The 26,777-nt window shown below is 33.3% G+C and overlaps 5 protein-coding genes across 5 annotated transcripts in view; 2 read left to right on the top strand and 3 right to left on the bottom strand.

Annotated features, from left to right (window-relative positions):
- The window catches only part of LOC146166740 (inter-alpha-trypsin inhibitor heavy chain H3-like), a 31,574-nt gene extending 29,330 nt beyond the window's left edge, over positions 1–2,244 (top strand). Inside the window, exons 28-30 of the mRNA XM_083384838.1 lie at positions 298–465; positions 797–975; positions 2,007–2,244. Coding sequence (XP_083240964.1) covers positions 298–465; positions 797–975; positions 2,007–2,157 — 498 coding nt within the window. The 3' untranslated portion in view covers positions 2,158–2,244. The remainder of the gene's footprint in view (positions 1–297; positions 466–796; positions 976–2,006) is intronic.
- A 984-nt stretch (positions 2,245–3,228) lies between these two features.
- LOC146166739 (thioredoxin-like protein 1) lies at positions 3,229–12,418 on the bottom strand. Its single transcript, XM_083389022.1, has 8 exons — positions 12,209–12,418; positions 11,764–11,860; positions 10,744–10,926; positions 10,236–10,355; positions 9,382–9,545; positions 8,946–9,024; positions 4,630–4,734; positions 3,229–3,980 (listed from the first exon to the last, which is right to left on the bottom strand). Exons 1-8 carry the CDS (start codon positions 12,310–12,312, stop codon positions 3,951–3,953), a joined length of 882 nt encoding a protein of 293 aa, XP_083245148.1. The 5' UTR covers positions 12,313–12,418; the 3' UTR covers positions 3,229–3,950.
- Positions 12,419–13,948: 1,530 nt separating this feature from the next.
- LOC146166738 (small ribosomal subunit protein uS17m-like) lies at positions 13,949–15,001 on the bottom strand. Its single transcript, XM_083390788.1, has 3 exons — positions 14,781–15,001; positions 14,345–14,532; positions 13,949–14,140 (listed from the first exon to the last, which is right to left on the bottom strand). The coding sequence occupies exons 1-3, from the start codon at positions 14,898–14,900 to the stop codon at positions 13,996–13,998; spliced, it is 453 nt and encodes a 150-aa protein (XP_083246914.1). The 5' UTR covers positions 14,901–15,001; the 3' UTR covers positions 13,949–13,995.
- Positions 15,002–16,754: 1,753 nt separating this feature from the next.
- On the top strand, positions 16,755–17,892 carry LOC146166737 (zinc finger HIT domain-containing protein 3-like). The gene has a single exon (XM_083383201.1). The coding sequence runs from the start codon at positions 16,829–16,831 to the stop codon at positions 17,222–17,224; it is 396 nt and encodes a 131-aa protein (XP_083239327.1). The 5' UTR covers positions 16,755–16,828; the 3' UTR covers positions 17,225–17,892.
- A 30-nt stretch (positions 17,893–17,922) lies between these two features.
- Positions 17,923–24,254, bottom strand: LOC146166736 (SH3 domain-binding protein 5-like). Its single transcript, XM_083383187.1, has 7 exons — positions 24,108–24,254; positions 23,462–23,799; positions 21,423–21,593; positions 20,749–20,877; positions 19,949–20,110; positions 19,203–19,376; positions 17,923–18,871 (listed from the first exon to the last, which is right to left on the bottom strand). Exons 1-7 carry the CDS (start codon positions 24,223–24,225, stop codon positions 18,461–18,463), a joined length of 1,503 nt encoding a protein of 500 aa, XP_083239313.1. The 5' UTR covers positions 24,226–24,254; the 3' UTR covers positions 17,923–18,460.
- Positions 24,255–26,777: the final 2,523 nt, after the last annotated feature.

Below are 26,777 nucleotides of genomic sequence, written 5' to 3'. Positions count from 1 at the left end.
GATTTTTGCAAACTTATGGATCTGTAGGGTTTTGCCCATTTAGCCATGTTTGACATCTGTAAGTTCTCGACAAATCAAGTTACTCCATCGACGTTTATGTAGTAAAACTAAAATATCTAAACGATATATTTCAGAGCTACAACCAGTTATTACGTGAATAAAATTACAACGGTTTTGTCATTTATGCATCTCTGCCTTATATGGGTTTACGTTCATTAACTACAACAAAACAGTTATCATTTTAATGTTCGTTTGTTTAGAGTTGAAAAATAAAGCGAGGGTTTATTTACTTTTCAGGTTAGTCCCAGGTACCTTGTCGTAAATATTGGGAATCGAAACGTCCTTCAACTTCTGAGCAACCAAACAATGTCGAGGTTACGGGGCGGGGTCAAGTTCGAGGTCAAGATCATTTCGAAACGAAGCTCTTTGTTCACCATTACGGTCGACATGTCTCTGCAGTTTCAGGTATACGTTTTGACATCAATAGCAAAACTAAAATCGATTGAATGAACAGAACTGTCATTTGAAATCAGACTCGGTCAATCGCGATATGCAAGAAAAAATACATTTTGACAATAAGATGGCTTTACCGAAGAACCCCTCTCATAACTATTTTAATTTCCAAAACAATCTATCCCACAGACGATCTTGTATTTATGAATACCAAATGGGTCGATTTTTGAAGCGCGATGCTTCCAATTTTTAATTTGGGCTTCTTACTTTTCAACTAAAAAAAATTATGTTTTCAAAGATATTGTGCATATCGTTCACGAACTGACGTGATAGTTTTATGTAGGTGTTCGCCAAGTTCCGGCTATCCAAGCGCACGTTCCGCGACCACCTTGACTTTTCTGTGAGCAACAACAAGGGCTTGTCGAAAGCCGCTGGAGGCGTGCTCGGACAGTTTCCTCGGCGTGCTCGGACAGTTGCCCTCGACCTCAAGCCAAACTCAAGAACTGCAACGCTGAAGATGAGGTTTGTCCTTAATGGATCTAACAGATAAAGCAAAAAACAATAAAGCGGGCGTAGCAGTGTCTAAGTCAATCACTCTAGGGTGCCATTTTTAACGCTCAAGGGTGCCGAGAGATACTTTGAATTCTTTAGGATTCCAATTTTTGGTTTATTGGTGTTTTTTCAACCTTGTTGCACAGTTAATGCGCTGTTTCAATCTCGTTTTTTGCAACGCTACTGTTAACCAGTCAGCAAAAATACGAGCAAGGGTGCTGCGAACTATTTATAATTTCTGTAGAGTGGCGCAAGCCAAAAAAGATTGCGAAACACTGGTCTAAGCGATAGAGATTAACATTGGCAGTGTTTTATTGATAAAATGGTTTGGGATCCTGCGTATCTGTGGTTCTCAAACGTATAAGTTTTAGGCTATAACTTGAGGCCAAGTCAAGTGTGTTTTGTTTGTGGTAAGAAAGAATTAATCTAAAACTCAATTGAGATTATCCTAAAGGCCCTAGATTTTCAATATTGTTTTGTTTTTCGGTAATTTTTTTTGTGCATAAAATTTGACATGTTTTCGGTGCTGCACACACAAAAATATGTTATTAAACTTTCATCAAGCTTTTTTGAAGGCACGGTACGGTTCACATTTACGGCATAGTCGCCAGCCTTACGGAATGGAGCACTTCAATAGGCATAAAGTTTAGGCAACAAAACAGAATCGTTACTTTTGCAGATCTGTTATCGTGACTAGGAATATCCAATGCTTGACATTGTTCCGATACCCGATATTTTTGACAAAAAGTAAGGCGACCCTGAATCAGCTATGGTCAAAAATGCAAAATAGATTAAATTGAAGCGTTCAAACGCCTTTTTCTAGGTTATTACGACAAAAAATATAGTTGCCCCAAGTTGTAAACCATGGCTGAAAATCCTATATTAATTTAGCATCTGGTCGACACCGATATACCACTCGGGTATATCGGACGAGCACCGATACACTCAGTATCGGATCCGAAATTATCGAACATCTCATCGCGAACCTTTTTATTTTGCAGGAGCCACGCAACTCAAGTTGTGAACCACACGATGTACGACACCTACACGAAAGAACAGGTTAGCTGTTGGTTCGTCAGCAACCTGTTCGAGATCACCGCCCACAATCAGACCGAGTACCAAGTTAAAGAAATCTTTTCACACAAGAAATAAAAGCGCTTTCGGGTGTGTTTTTGGTGTTATGTAAGCTGCTTCCTTCTCTGATTGTGTCAAACGATTTCTTTCTATTTCTTAGTTCTTTAAAGCAGGGGTCGGCAACCTTTACACTGCGGACCGGTTTAAAACTGAAATTTTTTCGCGAACCGGCCTTAAATACAGCAAATATCCAGAAAAGGATATTTACAACAACTTTTTTCAATGTACTAATTAAAATGCATGCGCTTTTTGAAAATTTCCATTGTTTATAAGCATTGTTTGATTCTATTGCACTTCTGTGTGGGCACGCTTGAACATCAAAAACACATTATATATGGTCCGTTTTTCATATATTGTATGTACCAGGAGTTAAATTTTACGATAAAAATGCATTTTTGGATGTTGTAAACGTGCTATATAACTCATATGGTCACCTCACGAGTGCTTGATACTTTAGGATATTTTTATAATACCAATCAACCATAAAGTATATTTCAACGAAAGATAATGTGTTTTGAATATAAAAATACATTTAATAGATTTTTAGGTTTTTTACGACCTTTTATGTACGCTTTGGGTTTTGATCAAAATTTTAATCTGGCAACCCTGCTACGGACCAGTAACGAACTCCTCGCGGACCGGCGGTTGCCGACCACTGCTTTAAAGCACTCATGTTCCCTTGCACGCTTAGCGTCATGTTGGATTTCTGCGAGTAGTTCGCTTTTGGCATTCGTGTTGATTTTTGTTTAAGGACCACAATCAGTACAAATAGTTCTACTGTAAATTTCAACTTCTGCACAGTTCCATCCATGTAAAGACGTGTAGAGACGTTTTGAATTTAGCAATGTTGGGTTCAAGCTACTCTGAAAGAGCCTAGTACATTTCCGAGTCGTGTGCTTTCAAAAATTATACTCATTAAATAAATATATCCGGACCTACTGTTTGTTGTTCGTAGTATGTCGAGGCACAAAGGGAGTCAGAAATATTAGGCTACGTCAAAAAACTAAACTCAATTTTAGAAAAATATCTTTGCCACGTTTAACAGCGGAGCACTCGGGTAGATAGAACTAAAAAGTAAGAAAAGTCGAGTTTCGTTTATTGTGGCTAAACAGTAGCAGCATTTAAGCATAAATGTATTTATTTCGCCTCAGCACGTTTTAAGCGGCATTGCGCTCTTTGCTGACACTTTGTAGGACATTAATGCATTCGTTTGCGTAAAGGTTACAATTTCGAATAGCTTTAAACCAGTGGTCCTCATCCAGTGGGCCATGGAAAAAATTTGAGGTGGGCCACAGAGCAATTTTAAAAAGCTAGATTTATTGAAGAATTTAGTTTCATTTGTGTCACTACTCACTGTACTTAATTTTACAATGCTTGGGAGGAATTGAGAAGGAATGTAATTTATTGTTCAGTGTAAAGTATCTTACTAATGCAAGGTTGAATAAATAATCTGTTTTGAAATCTGTTTTGCATTTTCTTTGTTCTAAACCTATTTTATAGTTTTTTGTTTCATAAAAAATTATTCAACTACAGAATTTTTGTGGCAACGAAAGAAAAAAGAAAAAGGAGTTGACAACAAATGCTCTTAACAATGGGACAAAACTACCAAAACAAGTTATTGAGGAATGAACATTTCCTAATAACAGCTGCGAAAGTTCTAGAAAACTGAAAGCCACGCTAGACACGAAATATTTCTTTACAAACAAGAAGTAGCTGCTACTGAGGACTCAAGTATAGAGTAAAAACGACCCGACTGGCGCAGGTATTGATGCAAGTTCAATGTCAAACGCGAGGTCCGAAGTGTATTGCCGTTAATGCGCTTCTCCCTTTTTGCCAGCAACCTGTAAAAATTTCAAAAACGTTTTTTTAAGGAGGCATTGAAAAAGCAATCGTAGCGTGTCTTTGCTAGCTAACAACAGATTTGTCGTTATCTTGACTGTTCGTTTTTTTGGAAAAAAAAAGAAGTGGCGACATACATCTGCAAGGAAAAACAATTTGTCGGCATAAAATTTTAAGTGAAATAAAATATGTAATTTAAAAACTTAAGGCAGTTTTTTTTAATTCGTAAGAAATGAAAGTTCGTTAGTTAAAGTTGAAGTCGGTTTTGTCATTTTCCTTTATTTTATTTGCTCATCTAGATATAGGGAATAAAACCCGCGTTTAAATTGATAAAGCTTCCGTCATATACTTACAGTTGTAAACTGCAGTGTACACTTTACGTGACGCCGATAATGATACTGCACCAAACTGCGGAAACCGGCTAAATGTTGTATAGATTTAAAAGCTGTTTTACGCGTACACATAGGTATTGACATCGAAAACGTAAAATAAAATTACGTGTCGCTCTTTACGCGAATGGAGAAATAACTTTGAGTCATTGCCGTAGGCCTAGTGTGATCAGTCAGCACAAACTGACGGCTAAAACCATGGAGAAAAACGCATTTTTTATCGATACGGACAAAAACGACTTTTCGTTAATCGGTAACGTACCCGTTTAAAATCGCCCATGTTTGTAGTGCTGACGGTTTTTCCGTAGAAGGTCAGTCGGTTGATGATCGTCGTATCCTCGTCCCCTTGGTTGTCCGAGAAAAAAAGCTGGAAGAAATAGCCACAAATTTGCAATTAGCTTTAGAAATCCACGGCTAAAAAATGAAATTTTCTTATAGGATACACTGTCAGAACGGTGTTTAAATTTAAACACCAAAACGGTCTATACACGTTTAAATTCTAAACACTTAAACACCTAATTTAAACACCTTTGTGTTTAATTTGAATTTTGATGTTTAAATTCTAAACACCTGAACGATTTTATGCTAAACACCTGATATTTTGACGTGTTTAACAACGAATATTGGGAGATTTTAAGCACAATTAACGATTTTAAACATGTTGACGATTAAACACTTGATATTTTAACACGTTGATTGTTAGACGTGTTTAATTCGATGCATTCTTGCAAAGTTATAGCTTAAGCCATTTATGTTGATGTGATGGGATGTTGTTGAGAGAGGTATTGTTATTTTAAAGCACTGAGCGGTTGTTTTATGTACGATTGCGTCTATCGATTTCGTCAAATATTTAACAAGTTAGCATATATGGCCGTGACAGATCACAATAAACAAAATGACTTAAGTCATGGTTTCCTAACTTAAAATCTGTTCGGCCTATTTGGCATTATTTTATTTTTGTAAATGTGGAAATAATAAATATACGGGTTAGTGTGCTCAACGTGCCATTTAATCCAATATTTGATTTCATTAATGTAGCTTGCCTATAGCTTTGTACCAAAGCACAAAGCGAGGCTGTGCGGTCTTGTGCCGCCATGACCTACTTAAATTGCGCCAGCAATAAAAAAACGCGCGATGAAAACAATCTACGGCACAGATTTATTCTAAGGAAAGCTGTATCGCAATGAAGCTTATATATTTTTCAAGATTAAATTGTTTGACCAAGCCTATCTGGTTTGACATATGACGAACAGTAAGTATTCTTTATTAAGTGTTTGATTTACGATATATTTTAACTAATTATAGTAATTATGTTTTGTTTCAATACAATTTTCTGCGTACATATAAATTTCATTCAATAAATAAATCATAAGGTATTTGAAATTGATTCGGTCCGCTGAACAACGCACTGGCGTGTGACGAACGCGGGATATTGAAACCTCAAACAGAGAAAATGCTTAGCACTTTTACAAGTTATACATTACTGTTAAAGCCGGTTTTGCGTATATTTGGTTTTCGAGTTACTAACATTTATGTTAAACAAATACTAATGTATATAGTGGTGACATATGTACTTTAATATACTTTTGATAAATGTGTAGTAATAATGTTTTATTAGCTGTGCAAGACTGTCAGGTTGAGAATCTGAAATGTATGTTACAAAAGCCATGTCTTGGAAAATGAAGTGACTGAATTGTGGTTTTTGTTTCAGAATTATAGGTATTTCATTTATCAATCCAAAAGCAATGAATGTTGTAAAATACTATTTCATGATGATTCATGGCTTTACACTTTGTACACATTAAAGGATTATCTTAGATGAAACATTTAAGGTTTGTATGCTTTTAAATAGAAATTTAATTTTTCTGTTAAACTATCAAGTATGCTTTTTACAATTTATTATTATTAAAGATACTTAATTACACTGCTTTGTTTCAGGGAAATCAATGACAGCAAACAAATTGCCCTTTTCGACTTCAAAAACAACTTCACGGACGATCAAGGTTAAAATGTAATTACATTTTACTTGCATGTTTTACATGAAAATAGTTTATTCGCATTTGGCTTTTATTTCATATGTAGCGGCCAGCGAGGAAAACTATTGCCTTTCGAAATTGGCTAATATATAAGTTTTTGCTTATAATCTTTCATCATAGAATATGTAAAAAAATATGTTACATATTGTTCCAGCATTTTCGCCAATTTTGATGTTTTTTTAATCTATAAAATTTCTGAGGTACTTTTTTTGTTTTAGTTTGAATTTATCATTTCCATTATTTAAATCTTACATTGAAATTTTAAATGTAAAATTTAATCTGTAGTCTTTTGGAGTGCTACTGGCCCTTTAATAAATTATATAGTTTACATAATTTTATTTATTTCCAGCAATTTTAACTGCAAAGTGCAAGATGGGAAAATAAAAGTCTGTGACAAAGTGCAAGTGGAAATCAACAAAATAATATGGATCACAAGGTAAACAAACTCAATTTTTTTTAAATTTGTGGAAAATACATTTAATTTATATATGTTGTGTATAGTGTCTGGTCTGAATGTCCCAGTAATGGGCAACTTTTGGGGGTTACATTGTGTATCACTAGTTTAAGCACAAATTTTAATAGCACATAATGTCCAATACAATAATCTGGCACACATATTAACTTTTTGTATGAAATAATGATTTAATTTGTTTTCAAAGTAGGGTGAACCTTTTTTTTTAATTTTAGTCGGTTATGAAGATATCAATTACAATAAAAATTAACTTGTTTCGCAATCATTGCACTGTCATTCAGTTACAGCAGGGGCGGGCAACATACGGGATTTTAAGCGGCCCATAGACAGTTTCCGGCCTTAAATGATCCACATTTCGCAACTAAAATCATTATACTTATGATGCTTTTAGTAGCGAAATATTGTTATCTTATTCCTTTAAGTTCCAAACAAACTGATTTTCGGTTTACTAAGTTCTGCACTTAGTTTATTTTTCTTCAAGTCGGGAAGTAATCAGTATGTTTAATGTGCAATGAAAGTGTGGCCGTGTGTAAAGAGTACAACATTAGCGGCCATTATGCGACAAAACATGCAAGATTTGGCAGTACTTAATCCGGCCCGCCAAGTACTTCATTTTCCCATATCTGGCCCGCCAACCGGAGAAGTTGCCCGCCCTTGAGTTACAGTGCAACATAAATAAAACATTTCCTAATGCTACAAATTAGTACATGTCTTAATAATATGTTTTGTGGTGATTAGTGACAGACTAAAACATGTTTTTATGACATTACATTTAGTGGTTCTGGATGGTAACTTCAAATTGTTACTATGTTAGGCAAATAAAATAAAAAAGTTGTTCAGTGACAGTGTATAATTTAATTATTGCAGTATATTATATTGATCTAAATTTTATTTTCTAGGCAGCCATGCTCAACTCATCTTAAAGAAAAGCTCTTTAAGGCCTTTATTGGGCTAACCTTTGTACATCACATCAGCATTTCTGCATTTGTATATTAGTGGATGGAATGGCTGTTAAATTAGACTTAGCGGAAGAACAGCACTTTTGAACAAATTGTTAAGTTATATTTCATTGATATTCGAGCCTATTAATATGCACAGGATTTAAGTTATCAATTAACTTTAAGTTGCTCTGTGTTTGTATGTTTTTAAACCACCTACTTAAGGCCCAACCTTAAAAAAAATTTGCCAAGCATAGCAATTATAAATTTTATAAAAAAGGGTTCAACTTTGTAAAATATATTCTTTATCTGTTTTTTTACTTTTATCACATACGCAATTTTGTTTGCATAAACACCTTCATTGTATTTAACAAGCGATATTTATTCTATAACTCAATATGATTTTAAACAACCCACTAAAGACCCCACTTTGAAAATTTGCCAAGTGTAGAAATTATACATATTAAAAAATATATATCTTTTTTTGTTGTTTTTATTTACTTTTTTATTTTTTGTTGCATATATATTTTTGTTTGCATTAACACTTTCATTGTCTCCATTTCCAACATGTTATTTTGTGTATTATGTAAGTTTTCCGTTATCCTACACCTTTTCCTTTTTAATATAAGCACTTCAATTTTTAATGTGTAGTTTTCTTTTCCAAGTTTTACATTTTTTGAAACTTTCACTGTGTTGAGCTTTTTGTGTTGTTTTTCACCTTTTTCGCGCAATAAAATGGTTTACCCAATGAAATTTTTGTGGAATTGATTTGGAAACACTGAATACTAGCCCTAAACACCTGACCGAATAAACGGCAAAACGTCTAAACACCTGAAATTTAAACATGTTTAATTTTAAACGTGCTGACATTTCGCCCCTTTCAGGTGTTTAATTTTGGTGTTTAATCGAATGACAGTGTACAAGTGCCGATTTTGATATGTCAACCTCGCAAAGTTTTGGCTTTACATTAAGGATTTTTCCGTAGTACATATACATATTTCTATTCATATGATATTTTTCTTGCAAAACAGCGTCAAACAGCCGTAACAAAAAAATATTGCAATCTTAACGGTAAGGAAACTGATTTTAAAAAGTACGAGGCTGCTATGAAAGCGTAAAGTAATTTACTTACGGTCATGTTGTTAACGGTTTGCAATTTAACGAACTTCAAGTTGACCACGCTTTCACCAGTCAGGTTTTCTGGGGTGAAACTGTACAAAACGAAATAACAATGTTTAATATTCAGCATAGAAGCAATAACTCAAATTAAAAGGAAAACAAAACCGTATAACAAGAAAAATTGAATGCAAACTATACTTTTTTTTTAATTTTCATGAAAATTAATGATAAATACCTAAAAGCATGTATACCATGTTAAACAAAAAGATTATTTTTTCATAACAAAAAATACAGGTGCTCTTAATACAAAGTCCAATAAATCACCGACAGAACTAAAACCATTTCAGAAATAAGTAGCAGTAGCAGTACAAAGGCCAATTTAGGTAACCCAAAGCTTAACACATTTTTTTCACGCAATATGATTTAAATAATTACATTATTTTACTTACACAATTTCCTGCAGGGCTTTCCCATGCTTTGCCGAGTCAAAGTCCATCGCACTTGGCAAATTAATGTAGAGTTTCATTGTTTTTGGTGCGTGGCCGTTGGGGGGTGCCTGGCACTTGAGAGAATGGAGCTTCACGACTTGATTGAACGATATTGAGACCAGAAGCTGCACAATTAAACTCTTTAGTTTAAGCAATACAAAAAAAGGTCGCTGGTCGAGAATCCTACCACAATGAACATTATTTAGGTTAGCGTTTGGGTAGGTTAGGCAATATTGTTAAATACAACTACTTAACACACCCTAACCCAAATATTGTGCCTTGCTTTACCAATTGTTTCAACACTGTGGCAGGATTCAAGACCAGAGCCAAAAAAAGTTCTGGGATGGTATTTTGCAAAAAAACACCAAAAGGTTTATTGGACTAAGCTAAGTTTAATTTAGTACAACTGTTTTTCAAGTTTACATCAATTTATCTGAAGTAGCAGTATTATTAAAGCATAATTTTAAAGCAGACCTGGGCAAACTGCAGCCTGCTATATAATCCGGCCCGGATATTATTTATAAAACTTTCTTATAGAAATATGCCTTTTTTTTCGGAATATTTTATTGAATGAATTACATGTGCAAGGCATTCGCACTTATTATTCCTATACTTTTACCAACTTGTCAAAACTAAAATATTTATAGCTATCTTTTCAAAGGAATTAATACACTTTAAATTGTCTGTATTTCAAATCCCCTTTTTAAGGGTGTATTAAACAATTTTGCCAAATCTCATTTAGACCTTATTACAAAATACATTGACATAAAATCAAGTAAAATACTGTTGTTTAAAAAAAAAGAATTAATACAAACCTCAGCATCACAATCAGACTCCAAATACAGGTCTTGGTTGTCTTGTAATGCATAACTGAGTGGGTGATCCTCGTCCTCATTAAGACAGTTCTTATCCACCATGAACTGCTCCAAATCGTACTGAAAAGTGTGTCAAGCAACACAATAAAACTATAAAATAAAGTGGCAACCGAAAAATTGGTAGGGCTTTTGAAGATTCAATATGGTTATTTTGCATGAAAAACATTTACAGATTTGAATGTTTTTACTGTATTTTCTGCTAAAAATTTGTTTTTTATACTAACAGTAACAATAATCTACTCAGTAATAATCTCACTGTGAAATCCTAATTTTTAAACATAGTAATAATCTTACTTTAAAATCTTATTTCTATATACAGTAATAACCTCACTAGGAAAATTTTACTTTTTGCACAGTAATAATATCACTATGAAGCCTTAATTTTTATACACAGTAATAATCTCACTAGAAAATCTTTAAAAAAAAAACAGGAATAATGTTTACCAACCATTCCTGCTGCAATAGATGGGTCAGATTTGGCATTCTGCAGTGAAGCAACCGTCTGCGAAAGTTCCTTGATCTTGTTCTCCAGTTTGGTAGGGTCAGCCCCAGTGATAGTGGCTTTGACTTCATTGTTGTGGACGAATTTGAAGGTGGGCATTGCTGACACCTGGTAGGCTGCCGCTGTTTCCTGTTTGAATATTGTTATATTTTACTTAAAAAAGACAATGTAGCTTGTTATAATGTATCGCAAAGTCAAAAAGGTCAAGTAGAGAGACCAACTGGGGTTCGTGCAGCAGTTTCAGAAGGCCCCCAAGGAGAATTATTCTTCAATTTTTTTTACAGTAGGCTTTAGCGAATGTTTCTAAACATTAGTCTATGTTTTAAACATTATCTGTCATTATTATTGTCATTTAGTTATGCTTTATGATTCGATAATGTAGCATGTTTTAAGATGTAACTTGTGATATAAAGCATCTAATCGTTGGCAATAGTTAGAAAGTTACATTAGAAAGAATCATGACTGCACTAGTGTTCTACAAATAATATGGATCAAGCGACCCTTACAATTTTTATAGGGCTGCAAAATTTCAAAATAAATGCAAAGGGTCCACTAGGCAAAACCGCTGGTTTGACTGAAGATGATACAAATTCGTATTAAAACGTCTTTATCTAAACAATAATGATCTATTCAACCATTTTGGATTTGCAATTCATTATCAAGATACATTACAGATCCATGAATAATGTACAAAAAGACAGGGTAGATTTAGCACACAAATAGCTATTTTCGAATCAAATAATGAGAATAATTCTGCACATTATCTAATATTAACCATCTTCAAGATACTCAAGGAGCCCTGTAATACACTAAATATGTGAAAACAATAGCTAATAGTCCTAAACTATTAGCCAAATAGTATTGATTTTTTGCATAATGTTAAGTGTGATTTTATGTTTATAAAATATTCTCTACACTTTCATAGGTTTAAAAAAATTAACAACACTCTGTAAAAACTAACAATACCTTGCACTTATCCACATCCACTTTAAGAAAGGCAACTTGTGGGTATTCCAGAGCAAGTTGGCTAAATCTCGGAGCAATCTGCTTACAAGGGCCACACCTGAGTTTAACAAATGACAAAATTTATAATCAAAACTATTTTTATATTTATTTTTTTTTTTTGGGGGGGGGGGGGGGGGGGGTAATCTAATCCAGCCAACCGGCCATAGGACAGTCTGCATTTTGTGGCAGCACACCGTAAAATTCTGCATTTTTTTATATTCAAAGTAGGCCTATATACATTCATATAGGTTCGAATTAGATGAAAACTTTTAAAATTAAACCATTTATTGTTAACAATTCAAGATTGAATTTTAATTACAATGAAAGAAATAACAAATATTCTGGTAATACTTGTAGTTTTATGCTAAATGTTGAACAACGACTAATTTATTTATAAAATACTTACCACACAGCATGAAAATCAATGACAATTAATTTGTCTTTTAGTGAAGCTTTCTTCGTAGTGAAATCATTGTCGCTAGAAACTTCGATAACTCCACTGCTTGCCATTGCAGTAGCTTTTGATAAGTTTTCAACGTACTTTATTCAAAACACAGAGATAAGTATTTTTCAGCTATTTTAGTTTTTTAACGATTTATTAATTTTCAGCCAGAACCTTTCAAGACAGAGAATGAGAAGACACAAATTACCGAGGCGTATTATTCGAAGGTTACTGGGGCGTGAACAATGAATAAGCAATTTTTGTTGAAAAAATTTTTAGATATTTATTTTGGTTGTTCATTACCTAAGTGAAATTGTTAAATAATGGTACAAATCTATAACGTTTTTAAGTATCTCATTAAGTTTTTACAATTATCAAATAAAAAATTTACATGAATATTGCCAATCGTTCTCTTCACAGATACCAGAAAAATAATCAAAACATCATTCGATCCGTTAGAAATTAGTGCATTTCTAAGAAAAAGATCTACGACAATTAGTGCATCCAAAGAATCAAAAACTCCGACTTTTAGACTTTGAGGTCTTGGACAATGTACTAATTTGACTTAACAAATGTGCATAAAAATTAAGTTGAATAATACTTGACCCACCCAAACCTAAACGCTAACCAGCACCATAAAGTCCAAAATATTGTGCGTTGATTTAATAATTACACAAACGCTTTAGGTCCCAATACCTCAATGTGTGACGTAAATATCGTATATACCATATGGACGAGAAACTATCCTATGCCTACCATAGTTTGGGTACTTTCCAGCGTTTAAATAATTATTATGTTAACGCACATTATTTAAGGTTCAGGTGGGTCAAGTGTTATTAATTCTCTCTTACATTTTTTGTTATCTTTTGTGAATTTTCAGCGAATATTTTCAATTTATCTACGCCAGGAGTTTACCTAAAGGTCCAAATTAGTGCATTGCCACGACCTCAAGGTCTAAAAGTCAGACTTTTCTGCCCTTGGATGCCCTAATTGTCGTAGACCTTTTTGCTTAGAAATGCACTAATTTCTAACGGATCGGGTGAAAATATTGTTCTGTCAGGGTGCTGAACCGAACCCAAATTACATGGACCGTATATGGCAGATGTTTTGCCAAACCGTACCTGAACCTGAGCCGTTTTCATGTAAGATTTTAAGGAGTCGAACTGGAACTGAACCGAATATTCTGAAAATACCTGAACCTTAACCGAGCCCGAAACTCTCAAAAAAGCGTTTCACCCCAACATGCCGTAACCAATTGTTTTTTGCAGAGACAAATTACGCCATGTTCGAAAATTTATGTAAAAAAATGAATATTCACTAAATAAAACCTTTTTTTTAATTTTTTAGATGTTTTAATAAGGAGCTGCTTGCTTTTTACTAGGTCTACGTGACAAAACTTAATGCCAGGTTAAATTTAATCATTATTCTCTACATTTATCGACCAACGTTTTCAGATTTAACGACACTTTAATTTGATCCGAAACGTAACTTTATGAACTGGTTTTGAAATAACAATGGTTGAACTTTTGAATAACCGAAACTGAACCGTATTCCGATGAAATCCTTTAACATAAATCAAACCTGAAAAGTTGAACGGTTCGACTCTCTTAGTACTCTCGTTGACGTAAGAAAATGTTTAAGGTTGTAAAATTAGACATTCCATTTCCTAACTCGGAATACATCAATCACCGCCAACAATAAACTGAAATCATTTATTAAAAAAATACAAACAGAAATGGTGAATTAAAAATTTATTTTTTTCTTCTTGGAGCTTCTCGTTTTATATATTTGTCTGAAACTTCGTAACTGTATTTAGGCGCAACTTCGCGGGATTGTATGTCCTCATTTAACTTATTCAATTCCTCCACAGACAGCGGTTTCTCGTCAAATAAATATCTAAAAATGAAAACTCAATTAATTTTCGATTAGACACGTCGTTTGTATAATAAAAATAGTAAACAATTAAATTTAATAAATTTTATGTCTATATTCTAGAAAATATCAAATTGTATTTTTATTTTATATAACACTAATTTTGATGTAACTGTTAAACAGTATTAAATTGTATTTTTGTTTTAAATAACACAAATGTTGATGTACCTGTGCCCTTCAACCCTCAGACCGGTGATAGGATCGACAATCGCTCCAGCTGTAAATAATACCTCCGAAATTTCGTGACTATCAATATCAAATCTTGGTGTTTCCATCTTTTTCAGTAGAACAATATCACCAACTTTGGCTTGACGCTTAGAATCAAAGATATTCAAAGTACCAACTTCAGGGAAATACTGTAAAACACTTTAACACTTCAGTACAGATTAGTGTATGGCTATTTGATCCTTGAGCAGTTTTAGAAAAAGATATAAACCATATTATATAATTTAAATAAAACCTTGAATTCTAGCTACAGTGCCATGATGATGTATATATTATAAATGGATTTTGTGTATAACTATAAAGTGGGCATTAGACTGAACGTAGTGTGGAAAACCGTTAGGTTTACAAACTGTATTAGACAAATATTATTTATGCATACCATCTTTAATATCGGATTAAACCGATTTAGTTGAACGTGAACTCGGGCTCTGTCTGGTAATGGCTTGAAAGCAACTTTGCCTACAGCCATGGCCACATTGAGAAACTTTGATTTGTCCATTTTTATATACAGAATTATTAAACATTCACAACTGATGAAAAAAGTTCATGATTTATATAAAGATATCTGAAAAACACAAGAAAAATAACCTAGCAAACCAGAGTTACCGCAGACATTTTTGGGCATACTTGTATTTTTTAAATTACTTGTAAGGTTTTTAACATAGACTTCATTTTTGAGTTTTATTATCGACTCAAAGATTGGAAAATTTTGCATGGGGAGGCGATTTTGCAGCTTAAAATTGTGCGGCTGTAATAAGTTAATAACATTGCTTGTAAAATATAAGAATGCAAGAAAGATAATGGAAATCCAAGTTTGAAAATTTTCGGTCTCTAAGTTGAGTATGGTGTTTGTACACTTAATTTGTGAACCGAAATATGAAATACTTTACACAAAAAGTGGTCAAGAACAATCCATCAGGAAAGCAGGGATGCAAAGTCGGTTAAAAAACATAGTTTGACTCAGGCCAAAAATGTTAACCAGAGTTCGACTTGGATTTCGTCGAGCATTGCACTGTAAAAAACGTTTTATATATTTGGGGTGCACTTTCAGATTTTTAAAAGGTTGAAACAAACCCGCAGGGGCACTTGCCATACTTTCCACAATGGGTGATGGGGTGCACCCCGTTTGTATAACAAATAGAAAAATAACGGTGCATATTAAATTTGAGGGTGCAGAGTGGGTCTGTTGGAAACAACTCCCAGGTGCATGTGCCATTCTTTTGACGGTGATTAAAAAACAACACGCAAGCAACGGACAATATTCAGGCTAGGGTGAAGGCATGTAAACTATTATTATATTTATTATTTAATAATGTTACTTAACCTTTGAAACATAATAAATATAATAATACTCAACCAAACACTAATGCCAGAGAATTAAAAAAATGACAACACTGGGCACATGTGCATAGTTGACATTTTTTTCTCACAGTAATCATCTAGATTTACCAAAAAAATAATCTAAAAATGATTTTTGAAAATATTCAATACTTTTGGACAAAAAATCAACATTAAAAGCATAAAGGGACTTGCTTGATGCTTTAGATTTAAGATTTCTGCTTTATAAAACATTTTACTGAACATGGCGAGTTACTGAAATTTCGATTTTATATCTCATTATTTTTTTTTCAATTTACATAAAAAAAAACTTGGCGCTGGTCTAGAATCCTACCACAGATCTAAAATCAACGCACAAAATTTGAGTTAGGGTGCGGGTTAGCGTTCGGGTGTGGGTGGGTCAAGTATTATTATATTCTTTGTTTAATAATAATACTTGACCCACCTTAACCCAAACGCTAACCCGACCCTAACCCAAATGGTGTTTCGTTGTGGTAGGATTCTAGACCAGCGCCAAAAACTTTTGAAATTACTGAAATATTTATCGTTAACAGCGAGAATGTCACTAACTTAGATTATACAATATTTTGTTATAATAATCTAAAAAAACATCTAACATCTAACATCTAGATTGTATAATCCTATATCTAGATTCAAACCAAAACATCTAAATCTAGATTAAAATAATCTAGAATGGCAACTATGCACATGTGACACTTTATGTTGTTTATCCAATTTCCTTGGGTTTAATTTTCGGTCATCCGACTCAGTTCATAGAACGACATAGCAACAATTCTTTATAGGTCATGGATTCACTTTAAAGCACCGTAAAAATATTTTTAATGCGAAATTAATTATTTAGCTTGACAATTAATTTAAAATTGTGGCTATAGTTTTTATTTTTAGTATCTTAAACAATAAATGTTACGTACATGATTCCGATGAGAAAACTTATTTATATCCGCTGATGTATTTTCCTAAAATCAGTGAAGCAAAAAACGGTAAAGTACCATTCTGAAAATAACACGCTGTGAAAGGTTTGGTGTTTATTAATCACTTTTTTGGGGTTGTTTATCAATTACAGACGCCATGAAAACGCAAAATCCATGCGACGTTTGTGGGTTGGTGGTACACAAGTACAAGTGTCCTAAATGTTTGTGCCTGTACTGCTCCGTTGCTTGTTTTAAACAACACCAGTCAGAGTGCAAACCTAAACAAAATGAGCAAGTTACACAAGATAACAGATTGCCTGAAGTCGACGAACAACTGGAAGACGAAGAAATCTTAAGCACAGCTCAACTAGAAAACTTGCAAAGTGCTGAGAAAGTGAAAGAAAGCTTGGAAAACCCTCATCTACGGACTTTGCTGGAAAACCTAAATAAAAGCAATGACAAACGAACTTTTTTAGAGAACCTAATGCAAGAACCTATTTTCGTCGAATTTGCAGACGCTTGTCTTTCCGTTGTAAGACCTGAAGATGGTTGATGCTATTGAAATTGGTGTTTTGTAGGTTAATTAATTTTTTGTTTTGATTTTTGTATTTTTGCCATGGTTGCTCATCAGTCATCGCCACCTTACTTATACTAGTATAAATGCCAAAGCAGTTTCCTATATGGAAAAAACGAATAATCCTGCTTTTGCAATAAGAGTCCAATTCATACTTTGTAAAAAAATAAAGCAGACTCCTGTAATATACTACAATATATTTTGATATGTGTATACATAGCGAAAAACAACTGCAAATTATTTCCTTGTGAATAGACACATTATGAAGCGTTAACTGCTACCCATAAACCATATATGCAAAGGGTTCTAAAGAGAAAAATGTTTGAGACTACATTTTTTATACATTACATAGGAGTTGTGCTGTTTTGAGTTGGAAATAAATAATGAACTGCATCAACAATTGCAATTTGCTCTCTTGAAACCTTAACAGAAATGCAGACAATAAGTGCTAATGGACAAGAATAAAACTCGATAATACAACATTATAGCCTTCTAAAAAAACATAGAAGTTGTAATGAAAATGTTTTGGTTAGGCATGCAGATTGAAAATACTAGTTTGCATTAACATACTGTACATTAGTATTTTTTCATTTTAATTGAAAATGAGAACACCCAACATAACATTCAAGAAAGAATATGCTGTTAAAAGGAAAATTAATGTTGACAAAATGAAAATAAAAGTAAAAGTGGCAAGGAGTATATCGTGTCTAGAAAGCTTTTGCAAGAAAACACCTAACATAAACACCCTTAATTGGAACTAGATTAAAGGCACCCAAATCGCATATATATATAATTAGTCTAGGGTTATAGGTGTTACACATTTTTACACCACAAACGTGCACAGTGGTAAGATTAGTATGCAATTGGAAATAACACAGAAGTGTACTGCAGACAAGAGGTATAACGCTTAAGCTGCTAGGGACGGATGCTGAAATGCAACAACTGTTTGCAACAGAAAGTATTTGGTAAATATGCATCACTGTATGTGTAATAGCAAATACATACAGGTTGTGTACAGCAAAAATAATATAGGCTTCCACCATGCTAAGCTTAACAATACAATATTTTTTTAAGTTAACATGTGACTTTGTTCAACGAGCTTTGCATTTATGAAACAATTGAGCTAATACAAAAATAGGGTTACTTCTAATTTAAAAGTTTGGTCTTGTTGGCAGTTAAAGCAAACAGGTAAATATTTGTGCTGGAAGAAGATTGTCAGAAGTCTTGGATGTAGTCATTGTCCTCGCTGTCATAGTGGCTTCCAGAGTCGGAAGCAATTTCGCTGAGATAAAGAAGATCATAGGGGCTGTAGTGAAGCTTGGTTTTGGTTGATGTGCTAACTTGGCTTACAACTTCATCCTCGTCTGTTAAGCCAGACTCTGGCAATGGAACAGTTTCCTTTTCGAGAAATTGAAAGGCTGGTTTGGGCAGCATGGTGCCTGCCGCATTTGGAAGACCGTGAGGATTCTCGGCACCCACTCCCATACCCCGCTCCGACAGAGACTTCAATGCTTCAGAAGGCTTGTTGGAGTTGCCGGATTTTTTTAGGCGGGTCAGAAAGTGGCTGTAGTTTTGCCGGGCCTCCATTAGCCGCAATTCCAATGCGTTTAGCTTTTTCGTAGCAGACTGTTTAAATAAAAGGATCAATTAACAAAACAAGTAAAATTAAATAAAGGTTTATCCATACATGCTTAGAAATAACACAGTAAGTTTTGAAAAGCTGATAAATTTAACATTTTTAGCAGGCTTTGTTGACAGTCCAGGTCGATCTTGTTATTGTAAAAATATCCATGCCAAAAATTCTCATCTAACCAATTTCAACATTTTACCACATTGCTTTTTTTTGTTTAACTGTTTTAGGCTTTATATAATGTATTCATCTCTTCAATTAAATATAAGCTCACAATTTTTTTAAATGCAATAACAAGTCACCTGAAAGAATGAGCAAATGACTCACCTCTAACTTCGACTGGAATTCTTTTTGAATCTCAAAATAAGGTTTTGATTTTATAACGCTTCGTTGCAATCTTGACTTAAGATCCATTTTTTTCTCATCAGCAATTTGAAAAGCCTTTGCAGCGGCCAAATGATCTCTGTGTATTCTGTTTTTTTCTTTGGAAGCCTCATTCACCTAAAATTACAGATCAACATGACCACAAATCTTTTTGTTGTTTAAATTGGTCCTTGTTTTGAAAAGGCCAACTCACAGCTTGTGTATGATATTAAGTACTTAAATACAAATCATAAGCCAAGAAAATTATTTTTAAACACCCACACTGCATACCCGTTTAGCAATAGACATGGAAAGATTATTATTAAAGAGCATTCGTGTAACTAAAACATCACGTTTAAATGCTAAATGCTTACAGTAATTAAATAAAAAAAATTGATATATTGGTATGTTTTAATAAAGCACAACTGTGGCACATTTGGTATGTACATGACACCTTTCATATATATGATCAAGCTTGAACAAACAAATTCACTGATAAACACTTACTTTACTCTTTTTTCACAACAGTTGCATGTTTTACCTTAACAATGAAAAACATTCTTAACACAAATAGTCAAGTACAGACATTGTTTCAAGCTACACCAACTTAACATTTTCTATGAAATAAACTGTCCCATGCTTGCCCCAAAACGGGTCTTTATGCTCCCTAAAACTCATTTTGTTATAACATCAAAAACGTTGAGAAACACCTTTAGATTTGCCTGATTGAGCATTTCCTGCCAAGTTGGGTCCAGCTTGTCAAATGACGACATCACCCTTTCTTCAGCCACCTTCACCATGTCACGGGCTGCCTTATGCAAGTTGACTGCACGCTTGTACTCAACAGCTGCCTGTTGTGCTTCAAGGTGGCACTATATAACAACACATTTTCGTTGACCATACAGTTATACTTATGTACAAACTTGGCATTTTGGCTAAACTGTTGTTTTTTTTCCTAAGATTTAATAATGAAAAAGAAACAAGGAATTGATATCCTTTTAAAAAACATGAAAGTAATAAAAACAGAATACTATTTGTTTTTTAATACTTTTTCATACATTTTATAATAAAAAATGTTTTTTTTAAGTTTTAAGCATCAAACATAAAATGTTCAGCATAAATATTACATTTGGAAAAAGTGTTGACTTTTTTTTACCAATTGAGAGAACAGAAGATATTAACGGAATAATAGCAACAATTGTAGTAACCTCAATAATAAAATTTGCAGCATTTAATTTCATTTATCCTTGTTCAAATTAAAATATTGGTCACTTCGGGCTTTAGGGTAAACATTCTATTTTTAAATATATAATATTACTGTTAGTAAGCAAAAAAAAATTTGGAGACTTAAGTATTTAGCTAAAATTGCTTCAATTCCTTCAAGTGGTGAGCCCGTATTGATTAACAGTTTACATGAAAACAATATTTACCCCCAAATAGGTTTATATTATTGAGTTTACACTGAGGCACACAAGAAACTAAATTCACAGTCAATTTACAGTGATCTCACCCTTTTAGCTATTTTCACAGCTTCAAAGTATGGCCTGGCCTTTGTAACGCTAGATCCAATTTGTCGGGACATATCTTTTAATTTGTAGGAGTAGTTGGTCATCAAAGATCGGTACTTGGCTCTAGTGTTCTGTAAAGTTAGAAAAAGTGCTGTTAACTATTGCCACAAATTTTATAGGATAAAGACAGGAAGGCAAAGTTGGTTTTGGCTTCAGCATTTAGTACAACGTAACAGCAGTGGTAACCAAAACATTAAGTAGCAATCAGGCAACTATAGTAGCCAGAAAAAAATCAATATTTAATAAGCACACAAGGATGTCCTTTGAGAATTTGCAAGTTTTCATAGAGTTAATTTACCCAAAGGCCTTTAATGGTTTTCACAATATTAGGTCTATATTATCAAGAAAATATAAACAAAAAACAAGTTTATAAAAATGTTGAAACATAAGCCAAAAAAATATTGTCATATATATCATCATAGCATGTTTTAGGTGCATCAAACAATACACTGTAGAAACTTCTTGCAGATTTTCCACCCACTCAAAACAAGCCATTATACACCCACACAGAACTCCTTTAATTGTACCATCACAAACTATATATATATAATTGCATTAAAACAGCCTATTTTTTGTCCTATGTAAATTAAACATTCGTTCATGCATAAACACATACGTCAAGTTGAACTTCCAGCTTTGTTATTCTATCATGAGATTCTTGCACCAAGTCAAGGTCATTCTGAAGGTCACGTGTTGAGGCAGAAGTCATGGTTGACTCGGCATTGCTAATCAGATCAAGGCTTTCGATTGAGGCAGTGCGTCCTAAAGGACTAGGTTCCTCACTCAACTATAAGTAAAAAATGATTATAATTTGTATTACTTATACAAATAGGAAACTGAAAATTAAATTTATGTATGAAATTTGTATATAGAAATAGTTGAAATATAAATTGTAAACAAATATGTATTTAGGTACATTTTAACTTTCCACATAAACAGTAAGAAACTCAAAAATAAGAAAAATGTTTTGCGAACTTTCTACTTAAATATTACAATGGTTAATTTCAAGTGCAACTTGACATGTTTTTAGAATACAAGTATAAAATAAAAAAATGGCTACAAAAAATAAATAAATAAGCAAACACGCAAGTTTAGGCAGTTGAATGTATTTTCTTTAGGTATGATGTGGTGTCATTTATGGGGGATGCTCATTGCTGATCGGTGACCTTAAATGCCAAAAATGTCTGAAAGTTATGCAGTTTTGCCCCTAGGCACATAAAGTGAAGCGCCTAAAAAGCATCAACCACTTTAATCATTCAATTGCCTTCAAAGTGCAACTCATTAAACTGGTTGGACAAGTCTGCGAATCAAATTATGATTGCTTAAATTGGTGGTTCAAATTTAATTTACATGACAACAAACAAATTAAAACGCTGGCTGCGTCTGCCATGCTGTAAATCTGCCACATATGCCAAGGAAACGAAAATGATATAGAACACCAGTTTGAGTACTTAAACCCATAATAACCCAATGAATATGGAAAAGTATATAGCTTGTGAATACAATTGCATATTAATGCTTAGGGCTTGTGTGATACTTTAAACCATTGACTTTTAGATTAGGAAAAATTACCGATATGAATACTACAAATATATATATTAAATTTTAGTGATTGGTTTAATACATTCTCACAAATACTTTCACAAAATAAACATTTTATACTTTACTGTGTTTCATACTTTTGAAATAATAGTCTATAATTATTTTGCAAGAGAGCTGCATTGCCTTACCCTACAAAGTAATACCTAATAGTCAATATTCAATCAAAGTCATTGGTAGAATTACAATTTACTCTAATCTAGCCAAAAGTAAATGCGATGGCATGTAGTCAATTTTAAGCAGGTAATTTCACCAGAGCTTTACAACCAAAGAAAGCATACAAAAAGCACAAATTAAGCCAAGTAAATTTACCAAAAAAACAAGTATTTTGGGGATAATGGAACATAACCATGCCACTTGCATTTCAGTTATCACACACCCTTATGCCTGGTTGCTTAGTGTTAGGTTGTCTGACAGACATGAACCTCTTGCGATTTAATCCTGTTAAAGCCGTTTTACTTTGTTCACGAAATGACTGAGACCTTTGCCTAGATGATTTTAGGTTTGCATGGTGTAAGGCAGCATCAAAATTAAAAATCTGTTAAAATAATAGACTGAATGACTGCATTGTTTGCAAAATTAAACAAACCACCAGTGATAACAGTAGAGAAGAAATCAGTGTAGAATGGTACAAATCTGTATAAATTTAAGCTTAAAATAGCTTCATTAAACTAAATAGAAGATTGTCTCTAGGGATTCTATTGACAGATGTCGACCAAGCCAAGTTCTACTTTGTGTATTGACTGCATTCAAATTAAAGAAAGTACATCACTTTTTCTATTTATAAAAGATTTTAATCAAACGGTGACTGATTCTTAAATAACAATTAAGTTACTTACATAGTTTCAAAAATTGATTTACACTATCAAATTACATGATACAGTCACAAGATAGATTAAAGCGAATACTACAATGCAAGTTGTATAAAAAATAAAACGGCAAACAAATTTTGTTTTAAGGTTAATTTTGTTTTTAAGGTTAATAAATAATAACACATAACCAATCCACTTTTTTATATGCTCTGAAATATTTGCTCACTACAAATAAAATAATTACCCCAGACTGAAGGCTTGTAACTTTGGCGTCAATAGAAGCCCCTTCAAGCTGCCTTTGGAGTTCGGGTGACGAAGAAGAACTAGAAAGTGGAGCTTTGCTGCTAGATCCAGCCCTTTCCGAAGCCCCATCACTCACATCCAAATAGCTTCTTCTAGAATCTCTGTACTCCTGCAGTTCTAGCAACAGCCTGGTGTGATCCGACACGATTCCTCGTCTCTGAGATACAAGTTCGTCCACTTCTTGTGCCAGAAACAAGCCGAGCTTGCTGCAAAGATACAACTCCTTCTCTTTTCGTCGCAATTCGACTTCTAGTTCTTCCACCGATATTCCATGAAGTTCTAAAATAATAAGTTTTGTTTTCATTTTGCTGACAACAACTTTTTTTTGAAGTAATTGATTATAAAATGTTTAAGTAGCACCCTATGCATTACAGATCAGATTCAAAAAATTTAATGATTGTTGAAATGTATTTTAAAATATTGAACAAAATTTAACGAACAATACAAAATTTTGATCATATTTTAAAAAATTATTAAGTTTTTTTAATTAAAATTTGCAGCTGGTTGGACATGGATTTAAAGTAAAAATATTTTCTAGTTTTATCTTGCCGAAATATTCATCAAAATATATGGACAAAATATATTACCTTTAAACAATTCCTCGACCCCATCATGCAGTGAACTTGTGTCAAAGTTAGTGGAAGAATGATCTAAACCCTCTTTGTGAATTGGCTGATCAAAGAGAAAACTTGAACCATCATCCATCTTCTTTTTTCAAATGTTGACTTACGGCCCACGGGTCTTGGTGTGTTATTAATTAATGCCTCATTTTTTTCAAATTTGGATTATTTCAGATTCCTTTGAATATTGATAGAAGCTGTCTAACAACTCTTCTGTTATAAAAACATAGTTACTGTCTCAATAAATAAATATTTGCAAAACACCTTTTTAATACACACATTTTGTTTAACCCAGCACATGGCCAGTGGAAGTCAAATGTTTGCCTAGTATTTTTTTTAATACGGCACCCATCATAAACCATGTTTATATGTTTGCTAAGCAAACAATATGTTTACTATCCCAAATATGGTTTACACCGTCGCTTGCTTTGGGATACAAGTTATTATTCTTATGCTGTAAAAACCCTAAGTGAGCAGTGAAAATTTTAGAAAATATTCAAAAAGCAACAGAACCATATAAAATTTTTAGATTGCACATCAAATAACAAAACAATTGCAAGGAAATCTACGCTTCATAGTAAAATGTATTTGCTTACTGGGCATAAATGATTTTGTAAAATCAACTTTTAATTCATTTTAATGAAAGTAAAACATCTATCAGAAGATAAATTAAGCGTTAGCAGTTTAACATCTCATTTTAAAACCAAAGATTATAAAACTGATTACCTCCATTGTTTGTCCGTTCATAAAACACGCCACAAACTAAACTATGCAAATGGAACGTATAAAAGTTACCAATAAGTTTCAGAAATACGCAACAAATTATCCTTGTAGCTATAAAAGAACTCGGCGCTAAACCACAAAGTAACGTATCTTGCCTTAGTCACCGCTTTAGTATTTGATGACGGAACTGCTGCGACCTGATTAAACTAACTTTTCTGTTCACGCTCTAACGAACACAACTATTTCCGAAACTTCTCTGAGATCATTACGAAACCTTGAATTATATAGGCCTACTTGACCAGGCAATAGCGGAACTGTGCAGACCCATTAATCTGACTTTATGCTCGGCTGAAATTTCGTAAGTGTTCTATATATTCTTGTTAAGTGGATGTGTGGATTTGTAGGCTATGTCTGTACCATTTTTAACGCATATATCTGATCATTTCGAAAACTTTTAATCACCTAATGTCGTGCCAATAAAATTGGGGTAAACTTATTTACAGGGACATATTTCTTCATTCGGGAAGACTGATATAAAAAGCAGGGCTTTTTATTCTATGTACTGCATTTAGGCACGTTGGTAACAACAATTTTTTAAGGTAGAAATGCTAAAAAACTAAATTTCGTTAAACGACAAACTGTAAACTGGGCCAAGAAACATCGATCTAAATTTAAGCGAGAACCTATGTTAAACCATTTCTCGAGTTTCTTAAACTATAGAACTATGTACTAAGCACTTTCTGTTACAAAGTAATCAACGCACCACGATTGTTAAAAAATGTTGTTATAAGCGCTGGTTAAAGCTTATTTTAAAGAAAGTTACGCCCTTATTGCCCTCGCCGGATGATCAAAATCCACGTCCCATTAAATATTTAAAACTCAAATAGTCGTTAAACCTAATGTGTGCCTAGATCGTAGTGTTTTATTGACATTCGGTTGTCTTAAGGGACAAGGTACAGGTCGTAAAAGTGTTAAAGAATTCCACAACATACAAATAGGACTTCTAAACCTTAAAAAAATCCTGAGGGATAAATGTATTTCTAACTAGCCGCTTAGCTTGCCTATCACATTAATTAGTGTGCATAATTGTTTGTACTGAACAAACCAGGTTAGAAAGCGTATAAGAAACATATCACCTGCATTAGGCTAAGTAATGTGACATGATATCTTAGTGTTTAAATTTATAGCCATTCAGATTAACGTAGATCGCAAATTGGCCATTTTGCTTTTCTTTTATCGAAAAACCTTATCTAGTAAAAAATGCAGAAATGAAAACAATTTTCAAAATTTAAAACAAGCACTTACAATGTATTTGCATGTTCGGGAAAATTACATTTTTTTCGATTTTTTGACGTATATGTAATGAAGTCATGAATTTCGCAAGGTTAGATGTTGAAGCACAATGCTACACATTTGGAAACTGGCATCATAACAATTGAGAAAAATTGACAGCTTTCACTCCAAAAAGCTATCGTAAGCAATAATTGGTGTACAATCAATAGCGTTTAAAAAAATGAAGTAGCCTCTAGTTTTTTTTCGCAATATCATACCATGAGAACAACAAGGTAAACGAGACGCAAATTAAGTACTATATAAAGTAAAAAGCGTTTAGGATAATTCAATTTGTTAAGTAAATGCATCTTTAAAAGGTTTTGCGGACTCCTGAAAACTTTGTCAAAGACTCAGTTTTAGAACCACTGTTCTGAGGCAATTCTTTCAATGAATTTTTCAATTGTCAGGCTTTGATGCCATAAAAAAGATAAACTAATATTGGGAAATTCAGCAGCATTAAAACACAAGAGATGTTTCTTTAAATTAAATGCAGTGCACACGGTGGAACAAGCGGAGTATAGCAATCATTTGCGATGGAAATAATTATGAAAGCATGTGTAATTAATCATTTTGGCGACGGTA

Source organism: Ascidiella aspersa, chromosome 1 (genome assembly GCF_963924565.1).
Source record: "Ascidiella aspersa chromosome 1, kaAscAspe10.2, whole genome shotgun sequence".
Lineage (NCBI taxonomy): Eukaryota > Metazoa > Chordata > Ascidiacea > Phlebobranchia > Ascidiidae > Ascidiella > Ascidiella aspersa.
Note: the sequence above shows the minus strand (reverse complement) of the source record. Positions and strands in the feature narration are given on the sequence as shown.